At 35.4% G+C, this 11,770-nt stretch overlaps 2 protein-coding genes across 2 annotated transcripts; both read left to right on the forward strand.

The window, feature by feature from the left end:
* The first annotated feature begins 5,641 nt into the window (after positions 1-5,641).
* Positions 5,642-7,249, forward strand: LOC105790706 (late embryogenesis abundant protein D-34). The gene is made up of 3 exons (XM_012618448.2): positions 5,642-6,269; positions 6,356-6,727; positions 6,830-7,249. Exons 1-3 carry the CDS (start codon positions 5,742-5,744, stop codon positions 6,995-6,997), a joined length of 1,068 nt encoding a protein of 355 aa, XP_012473902.1. The 5' UTR covers positions 5,642-5,741; the 3' UTR covers positions 6,998-7,249.
* A 719-nt stretch (positions 7,250-7,968) lies between these two features.
* LOC105790707 (late embryogenesis abundant protein D-34) lies at positions 7,969-9,313 on the forward strand. Its single transcript, XM_012618449.2, has 3 exons — positions 7,969-8,518; positions 8,595-8,879; positions 8,965-9,313. The coding sequence occupies exons 1-3, from the start codon at positions 8,186-8,188 to the stop codon at positions 9,127-9,129; spliced, it is 783 nt and encodes a 260-aa protein (XP_012473903.1). The 5' UTR covers positions 7,969-8,185; the 3' UTR covers positions 9,130-9,313.
* Positions 9,314-11,770: the final 2,457 nt, after the last annotated feature.

An 11,770-nucleotide genomic window follows, 5' to 3' on the forward strand; every position in this document is an offset into this window, starting at 1 on the left:
AAAATTAAATGCCAAAAGCGTGAATTTAGAGATAAAATGGGCCAATGTGCGCACAAGGAAAAGTTGGTGCCAAAAGTGCAAGCATTGAGGAAACAAGGGTTGAAATGCAAAAAGAAGAGATTTTATTCTATCAGACTCTATTTTAATTATATTAGGATAATTAATATTAAGATAATTATTAAGGATTATTTAATTTTAGGATTTTATTTTATTTATCTTTATTTATCTTCAATTAAATATATTTATCTTTTGGGAGTTTAAGTAGGATTAGACTATCTCTCCTAACACTATAAATAGGGGTGAAGTGACTCAAAAGGCATCCATATTTTTCTATAAATACTCTCTTCCCAAAAATCTAGGCTTTTGTTCTTCTCATATTTCCTTTCAATAAAATATCCATTTTTATTATATTTATTTTCTTTTCCACCACAACCATGAGCCAATAAACTCATCTAGCCGAAAGTTGTCGATATTCCCTAAAAAAGGGTTCTTGAGGCTTAGAGTCCGTACTTAGCCTCTTTGCTGAGTATTCATCGTTTCTCTGCACTACGGGGCTAACGCTTTCGTCCATGTCCCTTAAGAAGTAAGCTTTTCAACGTATGCAAAGGCGGCTGCTTTGTATGTTTTGGGAAGGTTGCACAGTCGGTTTGTTAGCTTACTGCGTCAGAGGTTGGCGAGCTTAAGAGACAAAATGGCGTGGGATTCGCATTGAGAAGCGTTGATCTAGCATAAGACGATATCACAGAAACGATTGTTGACTAGAGTCAGGTTCCACTAAATCGTAAGTCTAAATCCTTGGAACTGGTGGTCGTAGGCATCCTCTTCCACTATAACTGGCTTATTCGGTTTGGGAAGGATCATCTAAAAGCCGAGGATTGAACTCAAGGCAGAACGAGACAACTGGAGGCTGGAATCTCCCATAAGAATTTGGTTTCTCTCAACTCTATTTTTAATTTCTCGAATTTTCGATTCAATATTCTTAATTTTGTTTTTATTTTATTTCTCGTTTCCAGATCCAAACCTTTAATTCTAATATTTTTTTATTTTTTTCCAGGAACACAGGTTTTATTGGGCAAGATTCTGCCTGGGATTTCACGGAACAAGATATTGTGCAAATCCAGTCCCTAAGGATTCGACCTTACTTCCCTTTTACTATTCTTTTTCATTATTTATTCGGGATAGGATATTTTTGGTGCTTTCAACGACCGCATCACTTATCCTTAAAATGCACAGAGAACAACCAGTCCATCCATTGTTTATATCCGTAGCATCCCCAACCCGTATCCCTCATCGGAACTGGGTTACGGAGCATTACCAGAGTTTACAGATCAAACAGACATAAATTTCAAACATTTCGTATCATATAATATTCAGGTCAAAATTAATTAAACTCATACATACTGTCTCTTATTCGAGCCCTCGAGGCCCAAAATACGAGTTAGAAACAAGTAGGGACTAATTCGAAAACTCATAAATTTTTTTGAAAATATTAAATTTTTTTAAAGTTGTAGGGTTCACACGGCCATATGGCCAGAATGTACCTTAAATAACAAGTTTACCATTCCCTGCAAGCTTAGACATTAAGCAATTCAAAAATCATTCATTTAACCAGTTTAAAACACAATCAAACACATTTAAAATATATTAAAATAATCATTCTAGGTGCCTAACCAATATACCCTCATTAGTACCACATTTATATCATCAAATTTATATTATCAAAACATCATTCAAATTCAAATTATAAACATACCTAATTTAATCCATTTTACCTAGTTTATGAATATTTAAACATCAATTTAACATGTCATAATAAAACTTCAAAACAAACACATGTTTATATGTATATACCAAACAAATATTAAATATATAATATCATTTACATTTAATCCACAAAATAACTATTATTTAGACACCCTAGGTACACACCGACACCAAAGGATAAACATCACCACATTTGAGATTGGGATCATTGTTGGATGCTGAATCGGCGTTCAAAAGTTAAGTACCTAACCTGCGCACGAAAAACAAAACCGTACACTGAATAAAACTCAATGGTATTTCTATAATCCGAATAATTAAAGACAATAGATTACAAATGTATAATTGAAATATAGACACATATTAATATTTAAAAATCATCAAACTATCATATGCCAACTCTTTGAATTCATACATGATAGCATATCATAATTCATTTGTTTCATAATATCCCAATTTTCATACTTGCTATATAAATAGCTTTTCACAATTTGGTTCACATTTCATTCAAACAATGGCATTATCCATTCTATATTCAATTCATGAGTATATAACTCATATATTCCATGTATTTACAACATAATTCACATTCTATTTTCAATTCACTATATCACTTCCATTTCTCATACCATGCCATTTCAATACCAATTATAGAACTTTATTATTTATTTACCCCAATTAACACGACTCGGACTCGGACGGATACACGGATCTAACCAAACACACCAGTTTGGTACCCAGTGCCTCATCGGATAATTCGAAGTAATAGATTGACACCCAATGTCTCATCGGCTAAATCGAAGTAATAGATTGACACTCAGTGTCTTATCGGCTAAATCAAAGTAAATTGGCACCCAGTGCCTCATTGAATTAATCTGAAGTAGTAAATTGACACCTAGTGTCTCATCGATTTGAAGTCAAAGAAATCCCTAAACTCTTCCAATCCTATGACATGCCATCTATATCCGACTCAACTCGATACAGTTAATAGGGTTTAATTTGACATTTCAGATATAATCAATATCCAATACTGATTTTTTATATAATCACATAATTACACATATAATCATTTCAATTCTAAAATCAATCCATTCAATTTATATATCTACCAATTCAATTCATTCAATCAATTATCAAAATATCAATTACTTAACTCAACACTTACCATAAACATTAAAAAAAATTACAACAATTAATAACTAGTTTCGTATTATAGAAATACAAATTAGAAATTCCGAGCTATTCCACGTCGACTTTTTCTTTTCCCTTTTCAGTCGAAGATTCCGGTACGACGTCAGCTACAAAATTAAAACAATTAAAATTCATCAATACAACACAAAATTTCATATTGCATTTTTCAATTTTGGCTCAATATTTGCCTAATTTTCAATTTAGTCCTTAAATCGAGGCCAACTTTATTTCTTTACAATTAATCCTATATTTTCATACAAAATTCACTTTAGACTAAACTTAACTCCCTATTTTCACTTAAATCCTTAAATTTTAAAATTTTCACAATTTAGTCCCTATTACTCAAAATTTACAATTTATTCTACAATTTAATCCTTTTTCATTTTTAACTTAAAATCTATCAATTTAATCCCTAATACTAAAATTATTCAACATAGACAACACTTAAAAACTCAATAATTTCTAAAATTTTGACATGGATCGGGTAGTATTTCACACCGGGATTCCAAAAACATAAAAATTACAAGAAAAATGAATTAAATTGAGTAACCAATTGAACTTTAAACCTTAAAAGTCCCTAAGCCCTTGCGTTTCTTCTTTCTTTCTTTTCTTTTCTTTCTTTCCTTTCTGTTTCGTTTTGTTTCTTTCTTTCTCTTTTTATTTCATTTACTTATTATATTTACTTTATTATTATAATATTATATATATTTACTTAAATATTAAGTAATATATATTATAATATATATTTTAAATTTAATTTATTAATAATATATATTATACTTTTACACTTATGCCGCCTCATTAAAGGATAATGACATAATTGCTTCTTTAGTCTCTTTAATTTTTCTTTAATCTATAATTCAACTTTCACCCTTTATGCAATTTAGTCATTATACCTAATTACTCTTAATTCAAGCAAATTCTCTTAACCAAAACCTAATTAACTACACAACTAGCTTCGTAAATATTTTTAATAAATATTTATGAGTTTGGTTTACGGGAACAGAGTCTCAGGAATGCACTTTCCGACACTCCTGACTATCAGGTCGTTACAATGTCCCTCATTCGACTTATCTTAAGGCTATTGTATTTTTAACTTACTCCATATTTCCTTAACAGATGTGCAATATCGAAACACATGTTCAAGGGTCTTCTTTCCATTAGAACATCAGGGACATGCTGCCCAGTCCCTCAATCTTCTTTTTTGTAGACTCTCTAGGTTGTTATTTTTATTTTTTTCGGTAGCTCAATCTACCATAGCCTCTTGTAAAACTATCTAGATGTAATTTGGTAGAGATTAGGTGAGATATTACTAGACTCCTGTAAAAGCAACTTGTATCCATTTCTCACAGTGTACTCCCCCATCGCTTCTCCTCTGCTCACTTGCCTATCATCATGCGAATGGCAAGAAAGATGGATGTTCAAGACTTTTGTGGCCTCTTCATCAGACATAATACTGGTAATCGAATTTTCTTACCACTCCCTCAGATTTTGATCAATTAGTTTAGAAACCATGATATATTGGATTTCCTTGAAGCTTGTAGTTCTCCAAACCTGGCACCCATACATTGTTCTATATCTATATACTGGTTCCCGATCCCACCCTTCAACACATGCCTGATTGAAGCAGTCCGTTCACCACGCAAACACTCTTCCAGGTATAAGAAGGGTTTGTTCCTAAACTCAAATTCATGAAATTAGAATTTGGGAAATATTTTGCTTTCAAAGTGATCACTAATAACGAATCTAGATAACATGACAAATGCCACCCTTGCTTCGCTAATAACGCAATATTAAATTTGACTAAACTCCTAAAACCCAAACCACCATTGTTTTGTTAATAACTCAATATTAAATAATTATCTATGTAATTACTCCAATCTCATTCCTTAAGAATTGAAAAGTGTAATTGGAGTGATCCAATAACACCCAATTTGTGAGACCCATCATTTACAATGATTACCTAAACATGTCACCCTTATGTAATTACAAGCAATTATACTCAAATTCAATTATTATGTGGCTCTCCAAATACTACCATATTATTTTCTTATATTTTGAAGGGTTTGGGTTTGAATTCATTTGTAATGATAATACGATCGATCTATCATAACAGAGACGGTGTTAAAGGGCTGGAAGTAGTCTTAACTCTCTTAAAATGAAAAATTTTATTTTAACTTCTAAAAATAGTGTTTTTTAATTTAATCCTTTAAAATAATTAAAATTAAAAACTGAAGTTGATAAAATTTTATTAACTTTTATAAAAATATGTAATTTAATTCATAAAAAATCTAATAGTTAACATTTATTTGATAAATTTAATTCATTAGAATTTGTAATTTACTTAATATAATAACATTAAAAACTGGGAAAATATTATTTAATGTGTAATGTAATATTATTGCTTGCAAGTTGCAATGATGCAAATGGAGGGATCCCACCTAAGTTTGGTTAGATAAGCTTTGATTCATTTAATGCCTTAAACAGGTTAAAGCAATTTTCAGACAATCTTCAACTTTAAACTCAATGACTTTGACTCTTTCTAATTTTATTTTGTTGTGAAATAAAAACAAATTGCCTAATATCTAAAAAAATATGTTAAATAAATCTAACCTATAAATATTAACATTAAGAAAGAAACAATCACATTACTATTTACTTGATAAGCCCAAATCCATCCCAAGGTTGAGGGGCCTAAATGATTCGGAGTTCTTAAAGCTTGGACCCACCCTAGTGTATATGCCGAAATGATCAACTCTGGTTCAGCAGCTTAGCATTTATCCTTTGTCATGTGTCACTCTGGTTCGCATCTGGTAGCTAGATATGGAGCCCGACTACCACCAACACCACCACTTGTCAACCCGACCTCCAAATGTCACCTTCACTATCTGAAACCTGTAACACTTAATTTAACTCTAATGCCATCTCTTAAACCGTCCACAGTTACTGCGTTTTCTCACGAATTCCACACAAAAGAAATGAGCCAGGGACAGCCCATAAAGCCCCAAGCCGACCAACTTTCCGACCAGGAAGGTATCAAGTACGGTGATGTTTTTGATGTTACAAGCGGATTGGCATCTAAAACTATTGCACCACGAGATGCAGCTGCTATGCTCGAGGCAGAGACTGAAGTGCTGGGAAAGCCACTGGATACCGGAGCCGGTGCCGTCATGTATTCTGCAGCTGCTGCCAACCTGAGAGCCGGTGCTGTTGGTCCCGATGAGAGCAACGAAATGGTCGAAAGAGAGGGCGTAGCTGTATCTAAATCAACAGATGCCCAAGGGAAACTTGTTGTTAACGAAGCTATTGCTGACCATGTAAATTCATATGCCATTTTCAGACAAGCTGTTATAATTATATTTAAAACCTAATGGATTGATTGTTTTTTTTTTTTCTGGAGCAGACGGTATGTGAGTGTCAGTACAATCCATATGATTTGCGAGGCATTACCCTTTCTCCATCTCCATCTCCAACGATAAGAAATATTCAATGGACAGCTCCATCTCCGTCCCCGGCTGCGGCTCCCACCACGGGTGATGTTGTTGATCAAAGTGGCATCACCATTGGAGAAGCTTTGGAGGCAACAGTCCTCTCTGTTGGTGACAAACCGGTTGACCAAGGTGATGCCGCTGCAATACGAGTGGCTGAAGCGAGGGCTGCTAGCAGCAGGCTAACTCAACATAGTGGTCTTGGCACTAGAGCTCAAGCTGCTGCCACTTTCAACGACCGTGCGTCTTATGGTCATAATAAGATCACTATATCAGATGTTTTATCGGTAAGTTTAAAGATCGATCACGAGGTCATTTGGTTCTGTTTGTTATTATTAATTAATTTTCGAAAACTGTTATTTTCTGAATTTTCTTCGGGGTGTGTACAGGATGCTTCGGAAAAGCTGCCTACGGTTAAAGCGGTGACAAATGAAGATGCAGAAGAGGTGAGAGGGGCGGAGCAAAGAAACAAGGCTGACATGATAGCCACGGCTGGAGGAGTGGCGGATACCATGGCGACAGCTGCGAAGTTAAACAGGGACATTCATACGCCCTGATGCTTGTATTACATATTTATACATTATATAGTAGACTTAGTTGATATTAAGGGCCGCGGCCGGCTCTTTATCGTCCGAGTTTTATTAGCGTAAGACTCCATCTGGGTTGTACTGTGGCTCGTGTAGCTGTCTTCAACTTCCTGTATCGAAGCTGTTTTACCTTCGAATCTTCCTGCCATGATTAAATCAGAAATTGAGCCTTCAATTAAATTGTGAAAAAAAAATCATTTTCATCATCACATTCATAGTAAGAGTATTATTAAATCTAATAATATTTATAAGTTGAATAAAAACATGGCGAAAAACAAATAAAGTATGTAGTTTAAAAGCAAAGAAAAAGAAAACATCGTCATCAACTCCACTTCTTACTCCCCTTTTGTTCAACAAATTTGCCAAAGAGGTAGTGAAGTTGGTTGGCTACCAGATCATTATTTTAAGGCTTTGGCTCGTGGAATTGAGTAATTACCTTCTCTTGAGACGCCATTTCAGCATCAAAGTAGATAAAAGGTGATGAGTTCCTGGTTGATTGCCAACTGGAGTAGGCACCTACTTCCTCAGAATTAACTCTATATGTAGGCAGACTTCCTAAATTAATTACATATTTTTAAATGACATTATTAATTTCAGAGTTTTGTTTAAAATGAATCTAGAAAATCAAAGAAGGAAAGGGAAAGTGTAGGTTGGGATAAACTCTCTCAACATGCTTGATGATCTCTTGATAAAACAATATTTGGCCTACTAAACATACACAAATCGATTAAAAACCAAGTTAATGTATTTATTTTTCAAAATATAATTTCTTTTACTATTTAATGAAATGATAAGGAATGAGGTTCTCTCATACCCATACCTACAATATAATGCTGCCATTGAGTCAATTGATTATTCACAATGAAATGATATTCATACAACCGCGAACCGCCAAAGCCTAACGAGCCAAGTACTTCCGCACTATCTTCTTTAAATGCCATTTGTCAAAGTGGTTCCACAGCTCTCTTCGCCACGCTGACACCTGTAATCCCAAGACTCCACCGTCACCATGGTTGTTTGCCGCACCGAACCAGCGACTCCGTCCTTAAAGCACCCTATGCGATTCCCTCAGCAGCCACACTGCTCGATTGCTTCCCTTTCTCACTTCTCACTAGTCAGTTCAACACCCATTACGCTAAACATCCGATCAACGAAACTATGAGCCAGCAACAACCACGACGGCCTAAGCCCGATCATTCCCGTGATCAAGAACCTATTAAGTATAGCGACGTTTTTAGCGTCACCGGTGAACTCGCTTCGAAACCTATTGCACCACAAGATGCGGCCGCCATGCAGTCGGCCGAGACCAGGGTCCTTGGACAAACGCGAAAAAGTGGTCCCGCAGCTGTCATGGAATCTGCAGCCGCCGCCAATGAGAGGGCAGGCCTCGTTCGCCACGATCAAGCAAACGTTACCGGAGATGAAGGCGTCACCGTAACTAAGACCAACGCGGGTAGTGAAGCTTGGATCACGGAAGCCGTTGAGGGACAGGTATAGAATCATTATAAAATAAGTTTTAATGAGTTATATTAAGCTTTAATGCTAACGTTGTTTTGATGAGAAAAAGGTTGTTGGGCAATACATTCAACCCGAAGTTCCGGCGGTGAACAATCCATCGGTTACTCCTGACCCGATAACAATCGGAGAAGCTTTGGAGACGGCGGCCTTATCTGCTGCTGATAAAGCAGTGGAGCTGAGCGACGTGGCCGCAATTCAAGCGGCTGAGAGGAGAGCTACTGGCATTAACGAGACACTGCCGGGCGGAGTAGCCGCTGAAGCCCAGTGTGCAGCCACTCGGAATGCCCGAACCATGCGGTTTGAAGATAAAACCACCCTGTCCGACGTTTTATCTGTAATAATCTTACACCCGAAGCAAATTAATCATAAAAATGTTGTGATGATTTTGTTTGTTAACAAGGTTTGGAAAATTGGTACAGGATGCAACTACGATGTTGCCTAGGGACAAGGCAGTGACCCCTGAAGATGCAGACAGGGTGGTAGCCTCGGAGCTGAGAAATAATCCATACATGAGTACCGCGCCAGGGGGAGTGGCTGCTTCCATGGCTGCTGCTGCTAGGCTTAATCAAAACTCCACTACTTAAATCTTTGGAGATATATATCCTACTTGTGTGTTGGTTAGTTGTTTACTTGAAGCCAAGTTATGTTTGGTGTACAAGCTTTTTTAATTTTGGTTGTGGTTTCGGGTAGTATGGTGATATATATACAGTTGGTTTGAAATATATGCATACGTATTTCCTGCTTTCAATGAATGCTCGTGTTTCTTCATTGAGATGGGACTTGTCATCTGTATTTTCTCAAGGGGACAAAAACAGTAAGGGTGAGTTATGGATGGGCGGTGCGTTTACCTGCGGTTAGTGTAAAAATAGTGGTGACGGTGAGATTAGATACTGTAGCGATACTGTAGCGTGAGACAAAAAGTAAGCTAAACGCACCGCATCGCACCCAATCGCCCATCCAAACCTACCCTAAGCCTTTCGCTCATTCAAATCTACCCTAAGCCTCATGCATAATCAGTCATGGCATGGAAAGAAAAAACTGAAAGCATTCTACCAAAAGTAAAAAGTGAAATGGTGGATGGTGTTAGTGTTGGCCCAAGAAATAGACTCCACATAAAATAGTTGGCCCTGGTTAGAGTCTCCAATCCATTTGGGGGCCTACGACCCCTTGAGATGTGTAAAGCAAACATCGTTTCTGAACTTGGTTATTTTGTTCCATTCATGAATTTGGTAATACAAAGCCTAACTGTGGCACGAAGGAGATTAATTCGACTATTTTCAATAACCCTTAAACCGAATATCATTGTTCAAGATTAAATCTTTTCTCAAGCAATTAAAATTAAAATTAAAATTCCAAGTTAGATTATTTATCAATATATGGTCCCTTGGCACATGAATGAAATACAGAGCCAATAATCAGTCTCATCAGTTTTAAGATTATTTTTGTGACTGCATAGCTAATCGAAACAGCGTTCCCCATTAGAAACTTGGATCTGAAATATATATATATATGATTCAATAATTTTGCAGTACCATGTTGGTTGGCAGCGCAGTGAACATGTGAGGAACCACGTTTGGGGTGGGTTATGGGCTCAGGCCTCAGACTTCAGAGACCCCTCCAAGCAGGACAATTTCAACAGCTCAGCTACAAGATCTGAACCTTAGGATCCATGCATCTCTCTGGATTGTCACTGCATCAAACACATCACAAATCTTCTCTCCTTTTTTCATAGCTCAATGATTAGTGGTCATATTTTGTAGGTATATCTACTCTGGTCTTTTCTTACATATAATTGATTAGAATTTGATATCAAACCGACGCATATGATTCTAGCCAAAGTTTGGCAATATTGTTGTTGCTTTGGATTTACTATTGCTATTGTAATATTGATTTCTGGGTTTTTATTTTCTTCTTAATTGTGAAGAAAACACAGAGAGAAACTAAATAAAGCAGGCGGGTAGTATAGGCGACGACATGCTAGAGGCAGTTTTTGAGATTCATTGAAATTCGGGCGAAGAGATTGCAGAAAGAAATAGTTTGGTCATTTTGACGTTGATTTCTCGAGCTATCTTTTCGTATCTCGCAATGCGTTAGTGGTCACACTGTTGCAATAATGTCGCCTCTTTCAAACAAAAATTTTGGTGTCCAGTGCTTCTATAGGAGTCCGGTGGAGTTTAGTTGGGTTGTTTATAAGACTCAATTTTCAGACTTTACCTCTAAACCCAACATCAATATTGTCGAAACCATTTTTTTAAAAAAAATAAAATTTTTAAGTTGTCGACTTTAAAAAATAAAAATTAGGAGTCGCCACCAATCTTTTATTAAGGTGTGATTGGGTCACCTAAAAATGACTTTGGTCTACAAATTTTAGAAAAACGGGTTCGGGAGTCGGTTACGTATGAGGAAGGATTAGCACCCTCATTACGCTCAAAAATTGGTACCTAGTTAATTAATTAATGTCTTAATGTCGAAAATTTGAAAATCGTAATCCTTAGCAAAAACTTAAAACGTTACGTATTAAGACCCTTATTATTTCAGAGAAATAAAATACCACACCCAATACGTTATGGCACGACATTCTAATTTTCCCTAAAAATGAATTAGGGCAAAATACTAGTGCAATAAAAAATGTAAAAGAATATCCATTTATTCAAGATTTAAGAAATCGCGGCCCAATACGTTAGGGCACAATTCCTCTAAAATCTCAAACTCGGAATATTTCCTTTATTATTTTTTAAAAAATATTCATCTCGAGAAATCAATGCGTCACATCCAATACGTTAGGACACAACGTGTTGAATTCCCAATAATGAGTTCTTATTTTTTTTGATTAAAGAGAAATCCTCGATTGTTAGATTTTTAAAAAAATCGGAACCCAATACGTTAGGGCTCAATTTCCTTGAAAAATCCTAAATACGAGTATTACCTCTATTTTGAAGCATTTTATTTTAAAATTAAATAAGAGATAGGGTAATGTTATGTTGAATATGTGAATGAATGCCCTTAAACAAATATCAATAATAAGTACAAAAATTTCATAGAAATAATACGAATAAACAAATAAATAAACAAAAATGACGTGGAAAATATCAAATAAATAGGCAAGATAATAATAAAATATGCAAACATAAATTAATAAGTGAATAAAAATATACTGTACACATAAAAAAATACATAAGTTTTAAACAATTAATATAATATTAAAATTAATTAAATAAATTAAAC

This window comes from Gossypium raimondii, chromosome 8 (assembly GCF_025698545.1).
Source record: "Gossypium raimondii isolate GPD5lz chromosome 8, ASM2569854v1, whole genome shotgun sequence".
Taxonomy (NCBI): domain Eukaryota; kingdom Viridiplantae; phylum Streptophyta; class Magnoliopsida; order Malvales; family Malvaceae; genus Gossypium; species Gossypium raimondii.

Excerpts from the sequence above, each read along its gene's own strand:
- LOC105790706 (XM_012618448.2), top strand. The coding sequence starts at position 5,742 with ATGTGTCACTCTGGTTCGCATCTGGTAGCTAGATATGGAGCCCGACTA. Across the intron at positions 6,270-6,355 it reads ACGAAGCTATTGCTGACCAT|ACGGTATGTGAGTGTCAGTA; the intron begins GTAAATTCATAT and ends TTTCTGGAGCAG. Across the intron at positions 6,728-6,829 it reads CTATATCAGATGTTTTATCG|GATGCTTCGGAAAAGCTGCC; the intron begins GTAAGTTTAAAG and ends GGGTGTGTACAG.
- LOC105790707 (XM_012618449.2), top strand. The coding sequence starts at position 8,186 with ATGAGCCAGCAACAACCACGACGGCCTAAGCCCGATCATTCCCGTGAT. Across the intron at positions 8,519-8,594 it reads CGGAAGCCGTTGAGGGACAG|GTTGTTGGGCAATACATTCA; the intron begins GTATAGAATCAT and ends GATGAGAAAAAG. Across the intron at positions 8,880-8,964 it reads CCCTGTCCGACGTTTTATCT|GATGCAACTACGATGTTGCC; the intron begins GTAATAATCTTA and ends AAATTGGTACAG.